At 32.2% G+C, this 26,690-nt stretch overlaps 1 protein-coding gene across 2 annotated transcripts in view; it reads left to right on the top strand.

Moving 5' to 3' along the window:
- Positions 1 to 26,690, top strand: part of LOC145261030 (CTD nuclear envelope phosphatase 1-like) — a 178,544-nt gene that overhangs the window by 135,012 nt on the left and 16,842 nt on the right. For both annotated transcript variants that reach the window (XM_080119167.1, XM_080119168.1), the window contains exons 4-5: positions 2,193 to 2,311; positions 22,729 to 22,800. In XM_080119167.1, coding sequence (XP_079975293.1) covers positions 2,193 to 2,311; positions 22,729 to 22,800 — 191 coding nt within the window. The remainder of the gene's footprint in view (positions 1 to 2,192; positions 2,312 to 22,728; positions 22,801 to 26,690) is intronic.

The following is a 26,690-nucleotide window of genomic DNA, read 5'->3' as shown; positions in this document are numbered from 1 at the left end:
CTAGTTTTTGTATAAAAGGGAAACTGATCAGAGCGAAGGCACACCGCCTGGCCCCGGGCCGGGATGTCCAGAAAGGCAATTGGTTTTGATCAATGTAGGGGAAACCTTTCATATCAGACAATTGCTATTCATTTGGACACTGCCAGAGTTCCCCCTTCTTTTTTTTGGGGGGGGGGGCTGGTTTTCCCCAACATTGTGGGGAAACAAGTAAATAAAACTGGCAGAAAGTGGAAAGCTTAACTGGCCTTCAGCCAGCTATAAAAGCACCGTTCATTTCAGCGCCTGTGTGATTTTTAACTTAAAACTCATTTACTCTGCAAGTCAGCTTTTTGATTGACATCACTAAATTAGAACGCTTTTCACTTCCTGTCGTATCATAGCGTAGCGGTAAGATGTCAGGGTTTTTTTCACTTTATTTTCCGCCTTCGTGTCACAGGTTCAAGCCTGCCTGCCTACTACCACTTTTTTTTGTGCTCAACATACACCTCCAAACACCCAAGCAATGCCGGGCACCCCTGCTAGTTTATCATAAATCAGAGTACTTTCCAATCCTTCAGGATTCATCGTCAGGGATAAATTAATCTAACTGATTTTGAACAATTTATAAAGTTTTTTTTTTTTGTTTTTTTTTTCTTCATTGGTTATTTTATTTATCCTTTTTTTCCATTGGTTAAAATTAATAACATCCTGAAATGTTTGCAAAGCTATTAAAATATATAACTCTACAAACACTTCAGGATGTTATTACTATTGCTGAAGTTTATTTTATTAATTGTAGTTTTTAGCTTTTATTAGTAATGCTTCTCGTATTTCAAGTTTCCGTTTATTATTGGTTCGTTCAAGTGTAGATGTGTTGTTAACTAAAATTTTTCTAAATTGGGACAGAGGACAGAATATAAATAAATATGGTAATTACATCAGCCAGTTCCCACCATAAGTGAAGACTGCTATTCAGAAGTTGGGAAGGATTGAAAATAGAATTAATAGACAAAAAACAGTTTTTATTTAATGAAATATGGCATACAGAAAAAAATGCTGCCTATATATATATTTACATGTCAGAACGTACATCTTAGAGGCGTGTATGTGTTGCGTGTGTGTGAGTGTGTGTGTGTGTGTGTGTGTGTGTGTGTGTGTGTGTCTATGGTTACATCGAGCTGCCGCTTATAAGTGTCTAATCTAATATTTTTATTTGTTATTTTTAATTTTTAATTTTTATTTTTATTTTTTAAATCCCTACCACCCTCTCTATAAATGTATTAAGTGGATTGCTACTACCACCACCTTTGGTTTTTTGAGGGTCGAAGCCCGATCTTTTCTTTTCTTTTTCAGTATCAAAAATGTAATTGTCTGATTTAGATGCTTGAAAATACCATAAGGTTGAAATAAATTATTGCATCGACAATTATGTAATTTCCGTGTTATAATTTTTGTCTTATTGCTCTGTTTACCACATTGAGCTCTCATACCCGGATTTCCTCTGGATTTATTCCATTATAACACTATATATATATATATATATATTTTTTTTTTTCTTCAGCATATTCCCTCTGCTTCACTTTTTCTTATCAAGTAAGATCTTTGACTTACTTGCAGTTTCATCAAATACTTTTGCCTGCAAAATCCGATCCTGCATTTTGCTAATGACGAGAAGGAAATTATTTCTTCGAAACTCCGCAGATTAACGACTATCCACTTAAGGGTTTCATTTTCAGATTAAATATGTTTTTAACTCTTTTTCAAAGTGTTTTTTTAACATGTTTTATTAACTATTTGCTCTTATATATATATATATATATATATATATATATATATATATATATATATGCAGCATTTAGTTGATTTTTATAAGCAAAGCAGCAGAGGCTTAATCTTAATATTAACTAATACAAAAATACAAAATATTAACTAAAAATTCAAAATGGCGAGAACTTCTTTCACTTTGTGTGTGTGTGTGTGTGTGTGTGTGTGTGTGTGTGTGTGTGTGTATATATATATATATATATATGTGTGAAAGAAATTCTCGCCATTTTGTATTATTAATTAAGATTAAGCCTTTGCTTCTTTGCTTATAAAAATTCAATTTGCATACCTGATTATCAGGACTAAATTTGTTGATATACCTAAAAACATATCAAAATTGTTTTCTTCATGAATTTTAATCTTCCTTCCATATTTTTTTTTCTTTTAAGGTATGTTAAAAAGAAAAATATTAGTATTAGACCTGGATGAAACCTTAATCCATTCCCATCATGACGGTGTTTTACGACAAACAGTGAAACCAGGGACGCCTCCAGATTTTGTATTAAAGGTAACTACGTTTTTTTTGCTTTTCTTCTTAGGCATTTTGTTTTTTTCTTTTTTATTCTACATCTAATCGCAGAACTTTTCTCTATTCTTTCAACGTGCTGATACCATCAAAGTCTCCTGTTCTGCACACACCTCTGTATACTGTCCAGATTTAATCTTTCTTTTGAGGTCATCAGTTCTAAATATCTGATTGTCCCCCTAAGTAATCCAATTTACAAAATTCCCACTACTTATGTTTACTACGCTTTAATCACATTGACTAATGTATACCCATTAACCCTTATCCTCGAGTGGCCTCTGGGCCTTGATAAGTGGTGATTCCTGTATAAAACAAGCAAAAAAAACCAAAACATCTCCTTACACATCCAACATATCATTCTGAATGATGATAAACTCCTTTAGAAAATCTGAAAAAAACGTACATGATGGAAAAAGAAAGAACAAACTGTTTCAATAATCAAAAAAAATCGAAGTGTGTAAAAAAATCGGCAAACGTGAAGCGGATAATGTTAAAATTTGTTAAAAAAAAAAATTGGAAAAACGAAAAAAAAAAAAGATATCCTATATCACGATTCGAACTCACAACCTTTAGATAATGACGCTGCTCTTTAGCTGAGCTAAGAAAGGGTCGCTGAAATTGGGTCCGTATTTATAATATTTAAACTAATTCAATGGACGCCGTCATTGGCGCGTGCGTATATCGTTATCTTGTCATGAAGGAACGATTTTTTGCAACCGTCCCTGTAAAAAAGCGTCTGGTTGAGGGTGAAGGAATTAATGTTTTTAGCCAATTTTTTTATATTTGTTGGCCGAAGGTTCGAGCTTGAAAGTGATACTTATTTGGTAAATATCCGTTGCCTGTGTCGAAAGTTTTTGTGAGACATACAACAAACATACACACATTTTGCCTTTTTATATATATATATATATATATATAGATTGGAATATGGAATTTTTTTGTAATTTTATCGGAATTGGGGAAAAATATTGGAATTGTCCCATCACAAATCTATATACCTATAAATTTGAGTATTTTTTCTCGCTCTGACATTGATATTAAAAACCTACTTTTTCTATTTAAAAATTATTAAAATGAACTTAATATACTCAACTTGTATGTTCCTGTGAAAACGAGCATTAAGTATTCATTATGTTTTCTTATTAGATGATCGGTTTCATTTAACTATTACACTGAATTCTATTTATGCGTAGTTTCTACATTCTGTATAATTGTATAGAGTTTAAAATGAAAACATTCTAGCACACAGACACATATATATATATATATGATTTTCAGAATGTGAGAGAATGTATATAATAAATTGTTTGGCTGTGGAATTTATTATATATATATATATATACACATCTTTTTTTTTTTTTTTTTTTTAATTATTAAAAAAAAAAAAAACTCTGACAGTATCGACAAAGGTTGAAACGCTAAATCACGACTAAGTCTGGAGCGCTGAATATTTTTGTTTTGATTTAAGCTGATGGCACCAAAATTTTATTTTATTTAAAAAAATTTTTTTTTTTTAACTTTTGAAATCATTACTATATATATTGGGTACAATATAATAATCAATAGAAAATTTTCTCTCTAATAATACATACAAAATCTGCATAAATTAAAACATTTAAGCATATATTAGGACCGGGCAATGCCAGGCAGCCTACCAATATCTATATAAATTGAGGATCATCCATAGACTATTAACAATAATCGGTACAAAAGTAAATTGTTTTTGTTAACTACTAAAAAAATAATTTCCTTTTTATCTATTTTGCAAAAACTCAGACGGTATCAACGAAGACTGAAGCGCTAAATCATGACTATGGCTGGAGCGCTGAATGTTTTAGTTTCGATTCTAGCTGATGGCACCAAAGTCATCTTTTAAAATATTTTAGAAATCATGAATTATTGGGTACAATATAATAATCTATACAGAATTTGTTCTATAACAATTAATATGAAATCTGCATAAAGTAAAACATTATATTTAAGTGTATATTACGACCAGGCAATGCTGGGTGGCCTGCTAGTATCTATATAAATTGAGGTTCTTACATAGACTAGCTGATTTGACAATAATCTGTACAAAAGTAAACTTTTATTTTATTTTTTATTTTTTGGTCTCTTCCCCCCAACAACAACAAAAGGAGGGTGGACCTGTAAATTCACCCTTTTTCGTTTGTCTGCCCGCACTTTTCTCAATAACTACGCTTTGGAATTTTTGGAAATTTTACACAAACATTAAACATGATATGAGTAAAAAGGTAACAGAACAGGAAAACTCTGATTTAAATAAATTGGGGGTGGGTGGCAAATGCTGAACTTATTCACTTTTTTTTTTTTTTTTTTTTTTTTTTTTTTTGTGCCTCGTTCACTGTGTACTCATGGGGACCATGCATTCTTCACTTTTTTTTTTTTTTACCTAAAAAAAAAAAATTCATCAAGAAAATGGAACACATTCTCAACCTTGATTGGCCAAGGTTTACTTTCATGCATTATTACACTGAGTGCACAAACCTCATAAACTCTTCCCTTGGTTCAACAGTGGTAACATCTTGCTGGTTAGCAATGGCAGAAATTCCCCGAACATCTCCATCCACTCTTTTTTTCTTTTTATAAATGTACTAGCGAGGGGTACCCGGCGTTGCCCGGGTGTTTTTCGGGGTATGTGAAAAAAACCCGAAGCGTTGACGACGCGCAGTTGGAAAATAGAAAAGTGTTTTAAAAAAAAAAACAGGTGCGCGTTTTTGATTGATGTGACGGCGATAGGTATTCAGCAGTTATTTTGTGCGGGACAGTTTTGAATAAATGGATTTGTTTGTTTTTAAAAAGCCGCTCACAAGGAGCAAAATGAAAGCTACAGTCTGATATGATGAAGTCGATATTGACCAAACTGGCTCTGGGCCTGTGATTAGAGTCGAGGTTCGCTTTTTTATACCGAAAACCGAATGTAACGTGTGCCGATGCAGGAAATGTGGAATAATTAACGTTTGAAAGTCAATAAAATTAAATAGAGAGGCGAGCTCTGTGGATAATTCGTAGATATTACAATTTATAGATGATATAAAAAGTTTTAAAAAGTTGTGAAGCGAGCAAGCGCTTCTTTGAAAGAAGCCTTTTGTGGACATCGAGGAAAAGCGAACATACATACACACATACATTTTCGCTTTTATATATATAGATGATTTTTTCTCTTGTGTCTTTAATAGTTTTTTTTTTCTATATTACTTCAAATTAGGTTACTAAAAGTACAGCCGCCTCCTTTTTTTTTTTTTTTTTCTAAACTGAAAAAGGACTGAAGTGGTACTATTGAAAGAAGTGGCCTTTTGTGCTCCAAAATTCATATTTTTACATAATCACCACCACTCTCAATGCACTTTTGCCAGGAACTAAATGAGTCATCTCTGCTTCTGACACGTTTTGTTTAAACAGAATATTTCAGAAGTCTATTTTCATTCTGGTTGTCATTAGAACTCCCTTCCTTCTTTGACTCTCTTATGCCACTCAAAAATTGGTGCTCGATTCATGCAAGATGGTCCAAAAACAGTCTAAAGTATTCCATAAGTTTCTGTGGCATTTTTGTTCCAAGAATTTTATTGCATATTGTTCTTTTAAAGTATCCTTATGTCCAGATTACATTTTTGAAATTTACCAACTTTGACATTCAGGCTTTAGTAGGGTGTATTCCAATTCCTGCTGTAGCTGTTCATTTGAACCTGAAATCATAAAAAATTGGTCAGTCATCTCATAAGATGTATAGCAATATATACTTAATTTTCAAGAGTCTATGACAATTTTAAATGCCTGTGCAAAAAAGAAAAGTCTGGAAACGTATTTACTGCACCTCGTACTTACGTAACTCGCAAAAAATAGTCATCCTCACAAAAAATTGGAACAAAATAATTGAGTGGAAGTTTAATTACAAGTAAAAATCAATTTTTATCATAAATAGGCTGTATATACCCGGTGTTGCCAGGTTGAAACATATTATCGGGCGGAAGGTTTAGCCCCATACTATATAAGAATATATTAACTTACAATTTTCCTGAAAGTGGATAACATGTTGGATTTATAGAAGCATAAAATACATTTCATCACCGTCTCCAAAAAGTCTGAAACAGAATATATATATATATATATATATATATAAAATAAAAATTACAATTAAATTTACCAAAATGATCCAAGATGTTCTATTTAATATATATATATATATATATATATATATATATATATATATATATTAAATAGAATATTTTAGATGTCTGAAACAGAATATATATATATATACTTGTTTATTGTTATATAAACATGCTCACATCCCGCTGCTACAAATAGCCACTTGTTTCAATCAAACAACAGATATCATCAGGCAGCGACTTGACTATTCAAAAGTTCAATGAATAAGATTATTCATTGAACTTTTGAATAGTCAAGTCGCTGCCTGATGATATCTGTTGTTTGATTGAAACAAGTGGCTATTTGTAGCAGCGGGATGTGAGCATGTTTATATAACAATAAACAAGTATTATCAGCTCTTTTTATTGAGCACTATCTAACAACCTCGTTGAATTCATTAGTCCATTACTTTTGAATATAAAAAAATATATATATATATTAAATAAAAATTACAATTAATTTACCAAAATGATCCAAGATGGTAAAATTAAAGTAAATTATAAATATTAAAGAATTAATATTTATAAAATTATCTCAGCCAGATGTAAAAGCTCGATAAATCCAAATAGGAAATAGAGCTTATAATATGAGCAAACAGTTAATAAAATATGTTAAAAAATACTTTGAAATGAGTTAAAAACATATTTAATCTGAAAAGGAAACACTAGATAAATGGATTGTCCTTAATCCGCGAAAGGTGATTACACATGAATGGATTCATGTGTAATCACTTTTTTCTTCACCATATTCCCTCTGCTTCACTTTTTTTGTTTTCAAGTAAGATCTTTGACTTACTTGTTGTTTCATCAAATACTTTTGCATGCAAAATCCAATCCCGCATTTTGCTAATTCCTACCCTCTAATGAGAAGGAAAGTATTTCTTTGAAACTCCGCGGATTAAGGACTATTCATTTATCTAGTGTTTCCTTTTCAGATTATTAAATATGTTTTTAACTCATTTCAAATTGTTTTTTAACATATTTTATTAACTGTTTGCTCATATATATATATATATATATATATATATATATATATATATATATAAAATATTTTAGATATCTGTTTTCATTCTGGTTGTCATGAGAATTGGAATTATTAAATTGTAATTTTTTTTTTTAAATTTTCAAAACTTAAAGTGAAGAATCAGGTGCGTAGGAGGGTTTGGCATGGTTGCATTCTATATTACTATATTGTCCAATTGACTATTGTACATTCTTCAACACTTATCCTCAAGTGGCCTCTGGCCCTTGATAAGTGGTGATGCCTATGGGGAAAAAAAGGGTTTTTTTGTTGGTTTTTTTTTTAAATTTCAAATTTTATCTTGTCAAAAGAGGTGTACACATTTGTCAAGATTGGAAGAAAAAGAAATGCGCAGATATACTGTTTTTTTTTTTTTTTTGTTTTCTTTAAATTTTTTTATTTTATTTTATATATCTACTGCATGGACTTTAATCACCATCTGGCCTTTTTTCAGCACCACTCCTTCCCCCTCACCACCGACCCAGTGCCGAATCCTGCTTGTGCAAGTTAAAGATAACACTCGTTGTGAAGCAAGACTGAGTGCTTTCACATTGTTCACTAAGTTCTTCTTGATAAGTTGTCTCTGCTGAAGCTGAAAGTCGATATGTTTTTTATTTTTTTATTTTTCTGCTAAAAGTGAAGAATTGGGTGTAGGTGGGTGAGTTTGGGGGTTTGGTATGGTTGCTCTTGTGTTTATTCAGCTTTGCATTCTGTTCTTGCGTAGAATTCTCTCGTTCTGGAATTGGTTATTTTTCAATCGATTTGGGTTTTTTTTTTTTTTTAAGGACTCTTAGCATCAAAATTTGAGTTTCAGACTAATGATCAGAGGCCTTCAACCTGTACTCGCAGGAGCGTCTGTATAGAGGCCTCATTCTTGCCTTTTAACAACAACAACAACAACAACAAAAAACCCTGCTTATAGGTGTAGACTAACTCTTTAGCAACATTCAGTTGGCGAGGATTCCAGCAGTCTTTGTCATGAGTCTGTCTACAGAACCATCATGAAGAATCGTTCTGCCAATGCCATTATAACTTTGTTCCTACCGCAGAACTGGCATGGCCAGATTGTGAAACCCTGGTACACCCAACAAACATTGTGATGCATAGTTTTTAAATAAACAGGGTTTTACTGATAAATTTATCTTTTAATTGACCTTTTGTCAACTAAAAGATTGCTGTTTACTAGCTAATTAAAAAAGTTATTAGGCGAACCTACGTGATTTTTGGAATATGACCTCTTTGTTCTTAAATGAATTTTTTTTCATAAAATTTTTTTTTTTTTTTTTTTTTTTTTAAAATAAGTGTAATTCTAAATATGTACTAAATTTTATGTTGAGACTTGTAGATATAAACATTTACATTTGTTTGGATGTTTTTAAAAAGAGTCTTCATTAAAAAAAAAATGTATAATGTTTTATTAAAGTTTTGTTTGTGCATCCATTTTTTTTTTTTTTTTTTTTTTTTTTGTGAACTGTTACCATCATCTTCATAGTTGTTGTTTCACCACGTTTCGACCAACTTATCCTCTGGCCGCCTTCAGGTGGTTAACCACGACAGTATGGAAATGCTGAGTCTTGTAACTTTATCACCAGTAATTACTGCCTTCCATAGTTGCTGTTGTTCATCACGGTTTTGATTAGCAACAACTATGGAAGGCAGTTACAAGACTCGGCATTCCTATCTTTTTTTTTTTTTTTTTTTTTTTTTAATTACATTTTCACCCCAAACAAGGCACATTGTCACTTTGATGTTGGGGCTACTATCAGGGACATAAGCTACAGGGGTACTAGGTGGGGAGTTGGGCAGCAAGATGTCTGTTCACGTTACACTTGAACTTCTGCATGTCAGTACAGTTGGGGAAACAGGAACCTGGCAGGGAGTTCCAAAGTCTAGCGGTTCTGGGGAAGAAACTACTGGAGTCGAAGGCTCTCTTACATCTAGGGATCTCTACTGTGAAGGGGTGGGATTTTGCTGCTTGTTCGGTTTGTCGGGAGTATTTGCGTTGAGGGGGTACAAGTGCTTGCAGCTCGTCGGAACATACACCGTTAAAGTACTTGTAGAACAGGCAGAGGGATGCTACATTGAGTCAATGGGACAGAGGCTGAAGCTTGGATGATAGTTCAGGATCAATTAGGTTGGCGACTCTCTTTTGAACCTTGTCTAGGAGTGAGACTAGTAGCAGATGCACCGGCCCAAATATGACAACAATACTCCATACATGGGCAAATGATGGCCTTATAGAGGTACAGGATACTTTCAGGGTTCAGTAGCTTTCTAGCACGGTAGAGAGAACCTATTTTTTTCGCAGTGGTCCTGGCAATGCTCTCAATATAATTGTTCCAACTTGTTTCCTGTGAACGTTAGGCCGAGGAGTTTAGATAGTCTCACTTAGTGCTAAGATATCCGGGGTATTTGTTAGGAGAAATGCTTCAACATCATTTAAATTAGTTCTAAGCCCACAGATGTTAGTAAATGCAAGCCTCAAGGAAGGAGGCTATTTGATTTTCTTTGAGTTTTGATCTGGTTTAAGCATAATTTTAGATTGTACTATCATTTTTTTTTTAAGTTTCAGGTTAGGTAAGGGGTGCTGAACAATGGGTTATGCAGAACACCAGGCATGCAACACAAGTAGACCATCAGTTGACCTTCCATCTACTAGGACTGTGGCCTCAGGAAAGCCCACCAGGGATGAGTGCAAGGTCCCTTTCCATGCGCGACATGGCACTACAAACAACCCAACTGTTGATGGAGCAGCCGCTCTAAGCGCTACCAAAGAGCTAGGGCACCTGTACTACCAGTCGGGAACAGCAGCCAGGAACTGTCAATCCGGTATCATCAACCCATCAGACGATGGTCAACCCAATCTACTTGTACTGGCAGTGATGTTCAAGCACTCCCAACTGCCCAGTTTAGAGGGGGATGGGATGTGTCGGGAGAGAGGGAAATCGGTGTTCATTGCCCTAGTCAGGAAACAAGATCGACCACTGAGTGTTTCTCTCGAATCCCTGTGCTTCGACCTCTACGCCTGGCTAATAGGCAAAGAAGGAGTATGGAAGCTGGGCGATAGACAGAGCCTATCTACTCCTTAAGCAGTTTAGGTTTGCAGACCGGTAATTTGTTTGAGTCATCAGCTCTAGGAAGGATGTCATCCAAGAATGGAGGGCCTCCCTCCCCTTAGGTTTAGCTTCAGAGTTTTCCTTCTCCTAGACGGATGACCTAGAAAGATCTATGAGTCCATCAGCACCGAGAGTGTTTACCCAGCGCCTGGGTCCTAATCCAGGTATTTCTGTGACCCCATATGGTAGTTAATGTTACTGGGTTAGTATGTAAATGTTATGTCTACTGAGAAATTACACTCCTCAAAGTGATTAAGGGACATTGCTATTACATTGTTACTGGAGGAGGAGGGGGTGAGTAAAAGTTCATGCAGTGGAAGCAACTATATTTGCAACAGGTTAGTTGAAAAGAGTTAAGATATGGTTTAATATTTTTCCTTTAAATTTAGAACTTTTTTTTTTTTTTTAATTTTTTTTATTTAGTTATATGTTGGCTTAGGAATAGGATAACACGTTACAGAATGCCTTTATATTAAGCGTGTGTAATGTATGAGTGTTAGTAGCAGCTTGGGGAGGAAGGGTAGACTTAGTGTTTAGGAGAGGATTAACTTACAGAATACAGTAGAATTAATTTTTTAAATTTATAGTCAAGTAAAATTTAGTTATAGAGACAAAAAAAAAAAATTAATTTTTTTTTTTTATTTAACATGCAAATCAGACAATGGCAGCCGTCTTGTAGGAAATGAATATATTGGGGATATACGTAGCATGCAAGAGAGGGATGTTTCTACCGTAATAAGACTACGTGTTTAAATTATTATTAAAAAAAGCAACTTTAATCGTGTTAGCAGCTGAAAAATTGCGGCCATCTTGTTTTTATAAAATAAATCGAAACTGAAACTTACCTCCCTTTTGAACTCTCCTGTATTTTACATAAGTAAATACGATCGTTTTCTTCAAATTCTATTTTCTATTTTCTTTAATAAATAATTTTCTACCTTATCGATTTTCGTAATTTGTTGTGATATAATCATAAAAATACGAGGAATATGTAGATACCATTGTTTGCATGTTAAATTCAGTATCACGATTTCCGAAATTTCGTTCTGATAGTGTAGAAGCACCAAAAAATGTTGTTTTTTTGTTTTTTTATAAAATTCATATTAGAATTGGCTGCGGTCTAGTCGACAAAGTAAAATTAATTTGTAAAGGTTTAATCCTCAGTGCGGGTGACACTGAAAATATAATAGCGAATTACTTAGCATGCTCTTATTTTTTATTTATTTATATATTTTTTTTTTTACATAGGAGTAACCACTTATCAAGGCCTGGAGGCCACTCGAGGATAACAGTTAATGAGTGTACAGTAGTCAATGGGATAATATCGTAGTAATTGTTAGTAATGTAAATTTTGTAAATTGGATTACTTAAGGGGACGGTTCATCAAGAACTTGTTTACGTTGGACTTGAAGATGACCAAATTATAGTCAGCTGGAAAGCAAGCAAACGGGAGTTCCACAGGCGTGCAGTTCTAGAAAGAAGCCTTGTTCATGAAATCTACGTTTAGGTTTAGGCACAAATAAAGAGTGGAGAAAATTATTGATACTAGTTTTATCTAAACGAGTGTTTTTTGTGAAAGTTTTGTGAGGGGGACCATAGATTGGAGCTCAGGCGAGCACTTGCCATGAAAATAACAATAAAGCAGAGACAGGTTTGCAACGTCTTTTCTGTGGGAAAGAGGTTACAGGGTAAAGAAAAGGGCATCCCCCAGTAGGCTATGAAGTCTATTTTGAACTCTGTCAAGGCAGGATAAGGTGCTTCTAGCTGCTTCTGCCCAGATAAAAGCCATCATACATGGCTTTTATATAGGTAGAGAATTGCATCAGCAGTGAGATATCTACTGGAGCGGTAGAAGGATCCCATTTTTCCAGTGGCCTTCGCAACGGATTTGATGTACTTGTTCCATTTCAGATCAGAAGTAAAGGTCAAGCCCAGAAGCTTGTCAAATTTCATCAATTCTACCTTCATGGATTAAATAAAGAGCTCTGTTCAAAATTCTGTGCAGACTCACAAATTTGACAAGATACACCTGAAGATCAGAGGTTACATCGAGAACAGTAGGTCGAAAAATCCAAATAATACGAATTTGGAACATAGACGTAAAAGTTGTAGTCGTTATTTCTATTAGACGTGTTGTTAACATTTCCCAACCCGAACAACACCTAATAACCCTGCTAGTCATGCATAAAAAAATTAACTAGAACAATGGCCATAAAATAAATTTTTGTTTTCCCCCGTATCCAATTTTAATATGACCTTTGTGGTGTCTTATTCAACTGCATATTTAAAAACAATGGAAAAGCGGAAAATGGGTGGGCGGCGGTCGACTGAAACATGTCCATACAGGCACAACACGACAACTGACGCAGCTTGCTTCCATTGGAATAAAAATAAACCAAACTTTGTAAGTAAAATTAACAGGAGTTGAAATAGCAACAGTACATAGAAATTGAAACTTTTGACAGTTTGAAAAGAACAAAACAAAAATAAACGATGCTCAAAATGAGGGATGTAGGAGTTGGCAACTTAAAAATAGACTGACTCCTGACATTAACAAAAAGGAAAAAAAAAACTCCTAGCCTGAGCAATCTATATTTCTTTGTCAAGTGCAAAATTTTACTTATGAATAATGGATTTATTGTATTTCATTGTAATATATATATATATATATTTCTGTAGAAATATATTTTCTTATATATCAATCCTTATTTAAGAAGCTCAATGTAATTACACTTCAATTCCTTTTGATGGATTGATTGTTGCTATTTCTTCTGATGAGTTAAGAGCATAATAGATTCACTGATTGATATAATAATTGATTGATTTTGCGCTACGAAACAGATACTGTCAAGAATTGTATATGTCAACTGAATTAAAGTAATAAATTATAAGATGGTCAACATCATGAATTTTGGAATATAACTTTTTGTCATTTCTCTCTCTGTCTCTCTCTCTCTCATATATATATATATATAGAGAGAGAGAGAGAAAGAAATTTCTGATTTCTTTCTGTCCTCTGATGAGCAGAATAGCATTCTTTGAAACTCCACGGAATAAGGACTTTATAAATTGTTTTTTGGAGTATTCAGTCGAATAATAAATTTGATTGTAAATTTCAACTTAGTTTGAATTTATTTTCTCTTATAATTAGCTCTACTCTTTATTATTTATGTATTGGTCTTTTTTTATTTGATTGGAATAAATACTTGGTATTTATATTAGATCAAAGTTTACCATTGCTTATATCAAGTAAACGTTGCATCTCCTTTGATTTCACTATTTTATTTATATATATATATATATATATATATATATAAATATATATATATATGTATATATATATATAAAATATTTTCCAGATAAATCTTCCTTACTTAAAAAATGCTAGTTTTATTTTTGGTGTCTTTAAAACCTCCACCCAATATTTTTGCCGAGGAGGAGACTGTTTCAAAAAATTAAATGATAAAATTATTGTCCAAGACTTATTGTCTATCTCAAAAAAACATCGTTTCCGAAACGATCGTACAATTTATTTTGTTTGCTTTTCCTTGTGAAACCGATTTTTAATTTTAATTATAAATTATCAATCATCTTACTCAATATTAAAATAGCTCTTGGATATATATATGCCTATTGAGCTTATTATATATCTACATTATAACGAGCACTGTTTTCTTTTAATTTAATTGTATTAATGAATTTACTAATATATTAAAATATACTCTGCTCTTTAGACTGTTGTTCTAATCCCCGTAATATATACAAAATAAAAATTACAATTAAATTTACCAAAATGATTCAAGATGGTAAAATTGAAGTATAATATAAATATTAAAGAATTAATATTTATAAAGTTATCTCAGCCAGATGTAAAAGCTCAATAAAACCAAAGGAGGTAGAGCTTATAATACGAGCAAACGGTTAATAAAACATGTTATAAAACATTTTGAAAAAGAGTTAAAACAGATTTAATATGAAAAGGAAACACTTGATAAGTGGATAGACCTTAATCCGTGGAGTTTCGAAGAAATACTTTCCTTCTCATCAGAGGGTAGGAATTAGCAAAATGCAGGATCGGATTTTGCATGCAAAAGTATTTGATGAAACAACAAGTAAGTCAAAGATCTTACTTGAAAACAAAAAAGTGAAGCAGAGGGAATATGGTGAAGAAAAAGGTGATTACACATGAATGGATAGTCTGGTGGAAGATAAATAATCCAGTGACGGTAAAATCTAAAAATCTTCAAGAAAGTTGATTGAATTTCCATTTGCACAAGTAAAATCCAAGGAAATCCCGTAATTGGAAGATGGTCCAAAATAATCCAAAGGCAGAAATCCATGGAATAATTCACAAAAATGTGTACAAGAGAAAAAAGGGAAAAATTCCAATAATATTAATAAAAGAAAAATAAGATATGCTTTTCACTTTACTGCCGAGACATAAATTATGGTTTTAAAACACGCTTTTAGATGCAAATTAAAAGAATTTTATTTTTTTTTCTAATTAATTTGGGATTTAAAATTCCTCTTAAGAGAAATAGTTAAGTTTTGTTAGTTCCTTTTTTTTTTTCTCTTTTATTAAGTAGTCCATTCTCATGTTATTGAAGTTAAGCTACTAAAAAATGGGAGTGGTACCATTAAAACGAGCGCCTGTGCTCCCGAATTTATATTTCTATATCGTCACCACCATTCTCAATGCACTTTTGCCAGGAATTCAATGACGCACCTCTGCTTCTGAAACATGTCCATGACAGGGATTGCTTTCTTAGCTTTTCGCACCGTCAATATTTGCAGCAAATGAAACTTTTAGGTGATAAATGCATAAGTTCAGTCATTATAACAATGCAATTTGCAGTCCCTTCTGATCCATTCGGACGCAATAAAAAATAGGAGGCATTACTTTTGGAACGCCCTTCGTCTGTCTTGTATTTGTTTATGTGCTATCTGAAGTGTCGTTGATGTCTTATTTAACGCAATTCATTGCGTTTGATAAGATTGTCATTTCCAGTCAGACAAGAACGACATCTAACGTGATATTATTGCGCACGATCCTCCTTTCCTCCGTTGCCATAGCTACACGCAAATCTCAAGAGCCGTAATCTCTTGATGATATTTATTTTTGTCAAAAAACTAAAATAATTATTTACTTTTTTTTTTTTACATAAGTAATTGTACCGGGATGTGAATTTTCCGTTTTTTTTTTTTTTTTTTTTTTTTTTTTTTTTTTTTTTTTCAGAAAAAAAAAGAAACGGAATTCCTTTTAAATCGCTATTATCTCTCACGAATGTCAATCCTTAGTTTTTTTTTTTACTCTTTATTTTTTTTTCTCACGCTTACCCCTAACAAGGCATCTCGCCACTTGGACGTAAGGGGCTACTATTTGTGACCATGCATAGGAAAGATTAACGAGATGTTGGTTTACATTACATTTAAACTTCTGTATATCAGTACAGTTAGGGAAGCAGGTAGCAGGAAGGAAATCCCAAAGTCTAGCTGTTTGAAGGAAGAAACTATTAGAGCAGAAAGCTTTCTGGCATTTAGGAACTTCAACAGTGAAGGGGTGAGATTTTGTTGCTAAGCAGGTTTGTCGGGGATATGTTCATTGAGGGGGCACAAGTGCAACGAGTTCATCAGAGCACATTCCATTAAAATACTTGTAAAACAGGCGCAGAGATGCAACGTTGCGATGATTAGACAGGAGTTGGAGCTTAGTTGACAAGGTACGACCTATTATTTATTTACTTTTTTTCCACCTCAAACAAGAATGTAAGGGGCTGCTATCTGGAATCGTGTTGAACAGAGGACTTCGGGGAGTTGAGTAGTGAGATGTCTGTTCACATGATTACATTTGAACTTTTGCATATTAATGCAGTCAGAGAAGTGATAAATGAGAGAGAATTCCAAAGTTTAGCAGGCTTTCTGGCATCTAGAAACCTCAACAGTGAAGGGGTGAAATTTTGCTGCTTGTCAGGTTAGTTGGGAGTGTGTATGTCGAGAGAACACAAGTGCTATGAGTTTATCAGAGCAGATTCCATTAAAGCACTTGTGAAACAGGCAGAGAGATGCAACATTGTGGTGACGGGATGGCGCTTTTTGATAGAAATCTGCTTTTAAGAAAAAGCTGATTTTTCCCTCTTATGACAGTTGTCTCTGAAAATGTTAATCTTATAGTGATGTCTAAAACTGCAATTCATGAAGAGGGTAGGGGAGTTATATAACTTTTGGTTCATCAAAGAATGACTTCCTGTTCCTTTTCCCTATGTATGCACTCTGGGTCTTTCTCTTAATTTTGACTTAGTTGAAAATAATTGAGAGGATGTGGCTCCCAATGGTCAAATCTGACTTGGATCTTTATTATAATGCTGTTTTTTTTTTTTTTTTTTTTTTAATAAGAGATTCACCTACTAATGGTGTAGCATTCTAGTAATATGAAATGATAAAGAAACCTAATTCCTGTTGTGTGTAGTGTTGGTAATGATGCTCTTTTCTGTCTTAAAGAGATATTAGTCATCCCATGTTACAGGGTGTGTGGAGTGGAGTATTATAAAGCAAGGGTTGCACAATCCTCAACTGCACGTTTTCTTAACCGACTTAACTGGTTGAGCCCAGGATCAGAAAAAAAAGTGGCTTTCTTTCAATCTTATTCAACAGTTCAAAACGAACACAAAAATTAGGTCAAACAGTTATTTTTTTCTTTTTTATCCAGAGACATAAGAGACACAATAATACCACAGACGTCGTAGATATTAGCTTGATTGATTTTTGTATAAGCTTCATTACACAATCAAACCTAAGTGTTCAATCATGAAAAAGGCAGATTTCCACATAAATCACTAAATGTGAGTTCTTAGAGCTTTTGGTCAAAATCTGCTTTCTTTTTCTTTCTTTTTGCTTTTCTTTTTCTTTTTTCTTTTCTTTTTTTTCCTTTTTCCTTTACTTTTTCTTTTTCCTTTACTTTTTCTTTTTCCTTTACTTTTTCTTTTTTCTTTACTCTAATCTTTTCTCTTTACTCTAATCTTTTCTCTTTTTTCTCTTTTTCTCTTTTTTATACTCTTTTTCTTTTTATTTCTGTTCTTTTTCTTTCTTTTTTCTTTTCTTTTTCTTTCATTTTTCTTTCTTTTTTACTTTTTCTTTTTCCTTTACTTTTTTTTTTCTTTACTCTTATCTTTTCTCTTTACTCTTATCTTTTCTCTTTTTTCTCTTTTTCTCTTTTTTATACTCTTTTTCTTTTTATTTCTGTTTTTCTTTTCTTTTTTCTTTTCTTTTTCTTTCTTTTTTCTTTCTTTTTTACTTTTTCTTTTTCCTTTACTTTTTCTTTTTTCTTTACTCTTATCTTTTCTCTTTTTTCTCTTTCTCTCTCTTTTTCTTTACTCTTTTTCTTTTTATTTCTGTTCTTTTTCTTTTCTGTTTTCATCTTTTCTGTTTTTTATCTTTTCTATTTTTCTGTTTTTCTTTGTCTTTTTTCTTTTTTCCCTTTTTTGTTTTATTTTTTTTACTTTGTTTTTTTTTCTTTTTTTCTTTTACTTTTCTCTTTTTTCTTTTTTCCTTTTTCTTCTAGTTTTCGTTTTAAAATAAAACATTGTTTTCCTTTTTTTTTTTTTTTTTTTTTTTTGACAGCTTTCTCAAAACAGAAAGTTAATTTTGCTATGACTTAAAGCCATTTCATAACATTGGTAAAGGAGTTAAATGAGTTTTGTTTTTATCAAAAATAATTTCCAGTCTCCCTCCCCTACACACGCACACACATATGTACTCGATGTCTTTCTTTTAATTTTGACTTCATTGAAACTGATAGGCTGTCCTTTGTTACACACACATACACACATGTGGTTGTAGCCCCAGGGTTGGGAAATTCATCAGTTTCATCTTTTTTGCTATTAACTACTAACATCCATGTATAAACATGAAAAAAACAAGGGAAGCATGCATGGTCCCCCGTGAATGCACAGTGAACTAGGCATAAAAAAAATTACTAAGTTCAGCCCCCCCCCCTTCCTATTTAGCCCCAAAAGTCCCCAGGGGACGTCAAATATTGGTGAAAATGAACAAAAGGTGCAGTTTTAGGCCTTAACATATGTAAATTTGAGTTCTGCACCATGCAAAAAAAGAAATAAGTCCATCATTTGCCCCCCTCCACAACATTTAGCTCCAAAAGTCCCCAAGGCCTTAACATAATTAAATTTGAGTTCCGCACCATGCAAAACTGCTAAATAGACATACACAGAAAATTTTGGACAAATATGGTAAAATAGTTCCAAAAATGGAGTGTTTTTATTATATTTTTATTATTACACCCAAGAGTTATCGCGAAGTATAGAGAAACAAAAGTATATAGAAATCAGTTAGTTACAACTTTTCAGAAAGTTTTATAAAAATCCAAGGCATCAATTCTTTTTAATAAGTACAAAAGTGTCAATTTTAGCCATTTTAACCTAAAAGGCACCCCTAAGGGTCAACTGGAGTTTTTCTGAAAAATCTGTTCTGTTACTTTTTTGCTTATATCATGTTTAATGTTTGTGCAAAATTTCAAAAAATTCCAAGGCGTAGTTATTGAGAAAAGTGTGGACGGACAAGGGTTAATTTACAGGTCCACCCTCCTTTTGTCGGGGGATAATATCAATATAATAATCTGCTGGAGCGTTTTGTAAGTTTAATTTGAAAATTTAGAAAACCTGAATTATGTTATATAATTTTTTATTAAATGATTAAAATGTGTTTTTTTTTTCTTTTTTTTCTTTTTTTTTCCTTTTTCTGAGACTTTCGTTAAGACAGCTTATTCATAGAAGATTTAGCATTTTATGTTTTGTTTTTTTTCATTTTGTTGATGATGTTAATATGGAGAAAAAAATCCCAAGTCTTTAATATCACCAACAAAATGAAGAAAAGGCAAAACAAAAAAATATTAAGTTTTTATGAATAATTTTTATTTTTTATTTTTGGAATCCGTTTAGACGAGGCTTCATAATTTGTACATTCATTCTTTTTGCAGACTGTTATCCTCATCGTCATAGATTAACCACAACAAGATAGGAATGCTGAGTAACTTTTCCCCAGTAATTACTGCCTTCCATAGTGGTTGTCTTGCCATGTTTTGGTCAAGTAATCCTTTGGCTGGCTTTGGGTAGGATTGAAACTGCTATCTTCAGACAATGCTCACCTGGAACCGGCGTGGTGTAGTGGATAGAAGCATTGAGTCTCTATGGTTCCAGATGAGCATTGTCTGAAGATAGACATTTCAATCCTACCCAAAGCTGGCTAGAGGAGTAGTTGGCCAAAACGTGGTGAGACAACAACAACTATGGAAGGCAGTAATTACTGGGAATAAATTACAAAACTCAGCATTTCTATCCTGTCGCGGTTAATCACCTGAAAAATGCCAGAGAATGAGTTAGTCAAAATATGTTGAAACAACTATGAAGATGAGGATAACAGTTTGCAAAAAAAAAAAAAATGTGTTTCATGAATTAGTTGTCTTAACAGTGGAAGTCTCAGAAAAAAAAAAGGAAAGCATTTAGTCTATATAAATAGATTTATGTCTGTGTGTAAATATTTAACCTATAAACTCTTAAACTACAGGTCACATAACACTGAAATTAACAGGAAATTGTAATCCTGCACCAATGATGGTTTTTAACAAGTAAAATCTTTGTTTGGATGGATGAATAACGCGTACAGAAATGTCGGCAAGCTGAAATGCAAAATTTTCAAATTATCGATGCACAAATTCGAAAGTAGCTTGAAGTGGTTTAATTAAAAAAGAACATTCATATCTGGCAATAACTCAAACAGTAGGTAACGCGGCTAGAATGCTAAATGTTTTGATTTCGATTCTAGCTGATGGCATTCAAGTCTCTTTTCTTAAACTTTTGAAATCAGTACTATATATTAGGTACAATATAATATTCAGTAAAGAATTGGCTCTGTAATAATGAATACGAAATTTGCACGAATTTAAATAAATTTAGGCATATTTTACAACTGGACAAGGACCCCCCCCCTCTTTTCGCTAGTCATTTAATAAAAAAGTTATATAACATTCAGTTTTATAAATTTCAAATTAAATCGGCAAAACGTTCCAGCAGATTATTATATAGATATAGCACATAGGATCCTTTATGGCATCCTCATTCAAAGATTTTAACATCAGAAAGGAAATGGCATGATTTGCTTCTAATGATTTGAATGAAATATCGACATCACATCGCAGCGAAAACGTCTAATGGAAAATTTTTAAATCTATAATACAACTCATCCTTCTCTATAATTCAGAAACAGGAACACTTTCCAAACAGTTGGAAACACGCCTGAATGATGCATATGCCTGCCTGCTCATGAGAACCCAAAATCACTCCTAGAAGACCCATTCAACCAAGCAACAAATTTATGGAGAACTTCCATTGGCATCATCTGTTGTCAAAGATGGGTTCATTTTGCTGGTCATTGTTTTAGAGCAGTAAATGAAGTTATTCCTTTTCTACTTTTGCGGAACCTTACTATCGACTCCAGAAGTAGAATGTTCACATACCCATGATGTCATTGCAAGAGATGCCAATGTTGAGAGGTGGGACCTGGAAACAGTCATGTGGAATCTTGGTATCTGGCATGAGCGTGTGAACTCCATCACCTCGACTATGGTCGAAAAATGATTATATAGATATTTCTTGATTGTCCACATTTTCAAATTAAACTTACCAAATGTTTTTAAAGATGTAACCAAATTTCTCTATTTAAGGCATTTTTCCGTTTGTGTGTCTGTTATAATTAGAGCTAGGACAACAGCATATTCTTTTCATTGTTTTGACTGTTGAGTGTGTATCTGGTAATCTTATATGCTTTTATATAGAGTGATGTGGTTCTCTGTTGATTAACTTGTGTCTCACCGTGTCGGATATATATTCGAGAGTCTAAACAATGAAAAGAATATGCTGTTGTCATAGCCCTGGTTATCAGCTTTTAGATATTTAAAACCAGTGAGATTTGCTATGTTCCTATTTAACATTCATGTGAATAATTCATATAATATTAACTCGATTTTTTAAATCTTAATGCTTTGAAAATGTTTGTCGATGTTTTGAAAATGTTTGTCGATGTTTTGAAAATGTTTGTCGATGTTTTGAAAATGTTTGTCCATGTTTTGAAAATGTTTGTCGATGTTTTGAAAATGTTTGTCGATGTTTTGAAAATGTTTGTCGATGTTTTGAAAATGTTTGTCGATGTTTTGAAAATGTTTGTCGATGTTTTGAAAATGTTTGTCGATGTTTTGAAAATGTTTGTCGATGTTTTAAAAATGTTTGTCCATGTTTTAAAAATGTTTGTTTATGTTTTGAAAATGTTTGTCAATGTTTTGAAAATGTCAATGTTTTAAAAATGTTTGTCGATGTTTTTAAAATGTTTGTCGATGTTTTTAAAATGTTTGTCGATGTTTTTAAAATGTTTGTCGATGTTTATAAAATGTTTGTCGATGTTTATAAAATGTTTGTCGATGTTTATAAAATGTTTGTCGATGTTTATAAAATGTTTGTCGATGTTTATAAAATGCTTGTCGATGTTTATAAAATGCTTGTCAATGTTTATAAAATGCTTGTCAATGTATAAAATGCTTGTCAATGTTTATAAAATGCTTGTCAATGTTTATAAAATGTTAGTGTTTTGAAAATGTCTGTCAATGTTTATAAATACTACTATCTAAAGTCTGTATTATTTGGATTTTTTCGACTACTGTTTTCATCTTGAGTGTCATTTTCGCAATGTTTCGGTCGATGTAATCTCCAACCTCTTTTCAGTATATCTTGTTCAACTCGGGAGCCTGTAAAGAATTTCAAGCAGAACCCTTTATTTACATCACGGGGGTAGCATGCTCTTGTTCCATCAGCCATGACTGGATGGAGGTCCTAAGTAATTCGCAATTGTATTTGACAGAAACATTCCAGAGTTCAACCAGATACACCTGAAGAATGTTGCAGATTACATCTATTGAAACGTTGTGAAAAAAGATGAGAACAGTAGTCCAAAGAATCCAATTAATACGAATAACCAATCCTCATCTCAAAAATTCAGAAACATTATCTAAAATCTTTCTTTTTTTTTTTTTAGGTCATTATAGATCGACATCCTGTGCGTTTCTTTGTACATAAAAGACCGCATGTAGATTATTTTCTAGAAATTGTAAGTATTTCTTTTCTTTCCTTTCTCAATGTTTTGTATTGGTGTCTTGTGCCTTTTTGTATGAATCAGATGATTCTGTTGTTGGTATTTATTTCTCTGATATCTTTCTAATTAGAATTCTTTCTAGAAAGACATTAAGCACTTATCAGAAGGAACGATGTGAAGGTTGCCAACATCTTTAAGAGAAAGTATTTCTGTGGAACGCACTGGATTCGAACTTGGCACATCCAGGTTGTCAGTCCATGTCATTAATTACTTTAGGATTTACATAAACTTGAAAAGTCCTTGAATTTTGACTTTTGCCTTGAAAAGATCTTATTTCTATTATTACCATGAAAAATCCTTGAAAATATTGAAAATGTCTTGAAAATTGCATTCTTTATGTCCAGTAAAAATTTGTGTTGAAATATCTCCTATATAATAAAACTAGCCTAGGTGCTCGGCATTGCCCGAGTGTTTTCAGGTGTTAAAAAAATGTGGTAGTAGGCAGGCAGACTCGAACCCATGACGCGAAGGCAGAAAAGAAAGTGAAAGAAATCTTGACATCTTACCGATACGCCATGACACGCCTGGAAGCCTTAAGCATTCACATTAAATGTAGTCAATTCAAAAGATGATTTGCAGAAATGGTGTTGGTTTTAAACCTCCCATGAAGGTCATTTTTAATGTGGGGGGAAAGGTCCCCCAAAAAGGGAGCACTCTGGCACTATCCAAATAAATAGTAATTGTCTCAGTATGAAGGGTTTCCCCTACATTGACCAAGGACCAATTCCAGAACAGATATTACCCGGCCTGAAGGCCAGGCGGTTGCATTTGCATTCGATTAGTTTCACTTTATTTATACAAAAAAGACGAACAGCTGACACGACGGGATGGTGGGAATTTTTTTAAAATTCAATTAAAAAAAAATAGAGACAATATCCATTTGTGAATCTGAGATATTATGATTTAGGAAGTATGCGAAAACTTTTTGCGGAATCTAACCGATGCGAGAACCCTGACGCAAAAAGCCTTCTGTGGACATACGCAAACGTATGCGCCCATTTTGCCTTTAATATATTAAACTAGCGAGGGTGCTCGACGGTGCCCAGGTGTTTGTAGGTGTAAAAAGAAAAAAATTTTGGTAAGGAGGTTGGCTCGAACCTGAAGGCTTGAGGCGAATAGCCTGATAACTTACCACAACGCTACGAGGGCAGAGAAGTTATAATGGTTGAAATTAAACGTTTAAAAAAAATCAGGTGGTTAAACGAACGTCAACGTGTGGTTTTTTAGGTCAAACGTCACGCCATAGTAGTAGAGAAAATTAAATTACAGCACGAATTTAGTAACATAAAAGTCGCTGAAATAAAAGATAGACGCGACCTCGTTTCGTAAATCAGAGATATTATTATCTAGGGAGTATATAAAAAGTTCTAAGAAACACTGACACTCGTTTCTCCTTCCTCTGACCGCATGCCCGTCACAGCTGGCTCATTCTTGTCCTTGACTTTACACGTCCATTTTCTTTGCCTTTGCTGACCACATGGTGCATTTTTTCTCCTTTTTTTTCCTTTTTATTCTCGCGCACACTTCCTAATTTGCATATGCGCTTTTTTCGGCTGCTGCTACTAATCTCTTCACAAGCTAGCCATCCTTTGCTGCTGCTGATACTCTTCCATGCGCTCATAAGCACTGTTACATGGAGAATGCCTTGAAAAACTTTGAAAAGCCTTGAATGGTCCTTGAAAATCTGTACAAACTCTGTATGTAACCTTTGTCACCTCCCAACGTCTTATGAAGATTATTTTTTGCATTTTGATTAACATCTCTGCATACTCCAGTTTTAAAAAAAAGTTCTTCTGGATTAAGGTTTGATCATAACTGTAATGGATGGTAGCACAGGGGCCAAAAGTGAGGACTAAAGCACAACTGAAGAAGAAAATATGTTTATTTTCCACGTGGTCGCATGACAATCGCAGTTTATAATTCTTCAACGTGAAAACTGAAATAAACAAAATAAATGCAAAGAATAGAAAAAAATACCTAATAACAATGTCCAGTAAAATTTGGGAAATAATTTGAATGAAATTCTTCGTTTCCTCACCTCTTTTATGCCTCAAGTTGGCCCACATGCACAAAGATGCTTGCTAACAGCATGCCAGGCTTGATTGTATGCGCGAAACGGTGTTTACAGTGATTTTTCTCTTATGGAGATTTGGGCCGTGCAAAGGGGGCTAATTTGTTTCCGTTTACAATAACTACTCCCACTTACAGCTCTCGCCAAAAGTTTTGTGACATAAAAAAAATTTGAGTGCTGATAGCAAGCCACAATTATCTCCATATTAAAATAAAAATTTAAACCATTTTCAAGTAAAAAAAAAAAAAATTGTTTACATTTAGATGTTTTATGAATTTCATCCCTACATATAAAAAAATGTTTACATTTAGATGTTTTATAAATTTCATCTCTACATATATAAAAAATTGTTTACATTTAGATGTTTTATAAATTTCATCTCTACATATATAAAAAAAATGTTTACATTTAGATGTTTTATAAATTTCATCTCTACATATATAAAAAAATTGTTTACATTTAGATGTTTTATAAATTTCATCTCTTCATGTATAAAAAAATTATTTACATTTAGATGTTTTATAAATTTCATCTCTACATATATAAAAAAATGTTTACATTTAGATGTTTTATAAATTTCATCTCTACATATATAAAAAAGTTGTTTACATTTAGATGTTTTATAAATTTCATCTCTACATATATAAAAAAAATGTTTACATTTAGATGTTTTATAAATTTCATCTCTACATATATAAAAAAATTGTTTACATTTAGATGTTTTATAAATTTCATCTCTTCATGTATAAAAAAATTATTTACATTTAGATGTTTTATAAATTTCATCTCTACATATATAAAAAAATGTTTACATTTAGATGTTTTATAAATTTCATCTCTACATATATAAAAAAGTTGTTTACATTTAGATGTTTTATAAATTTCATCTCTACATATATAAAAAAAATGTTTACATTTAGATGTTTTATAAATTTCATCTCTACATATATAAAAAAATTGTTTACATTTAGATGTTTTATAAATTTCATCTCTTCATGTATAAAAAAATTATTTACATTTAGATGTTTTATAAATTTCATCTCTACATATATAAAAAAATTGTTTACATTTAGATGTTTTATAAATTTCATCTCTACATATATAAAAAAAATGTTTACATTTAGATGTTTTATAAATTTCATCTCTACATATATAAAAAAATTGTTTACATTTAGATGTTTTATAAATTTCATCTCTTCATGTATAAAAAAATTATTTACATTTAGATGTTTTATAAATTTCATCTCTACATATATAAAAAAATGTTTACATTTAGATGTTTTATAAATTTCATCTCTACATATATAAAAAAGTTGTTTACATTTAGATGTTTTATAAATTTCATCTCTACATATATAAAAAAAGTTATTTACATTTAGATGTTTTATAAATTTCATCTCTACATATACATAAAAAAATTGTTTACATTTAGATGTTTTATAAATTTCATCTCTACGTATATAAAAAAAGTTATTTACATTTAGATGTTTTATAAATTTCATCTCTACATATATAAAAAAAATTATTTACATTTAGATGTTTTATAAATTTCATCTCTACGTATATAAAAAAAGTTATTTACATTTAGATGTTTTATAAATTTCATCTCTACGTATATAAAAAAAGTTATTTACATTTAGATGTTTTATAAATTTCATCTCTACATATATAAAAAAAATTATTTACATTTAGATGTTTTATAAATTTCATCTCTACATATACATAAAAAAATTATTTACATTTAGATGTTTTATAAATTTCATCTCTACATATA

This window comes from Euprymna scolopes, chromosome 37, assembly GCF_053919585.1.
Source record: "Euprymna scolopes isolate OS-2025 chromosome 37, ASM5391958v1, whole genome shotgun sequence".
Taxonomy (NCBI): Eukaryota; Metazoa; Mollusca; class Cephalopoda; order Sepiida; family Sepiolidae; genus Euprymna; species Euprymna scolopes.
Note: the sequence above shows the minus strand (reverse complement) of the source record. Positions and strands in the feature narration are given on the sequence as shown.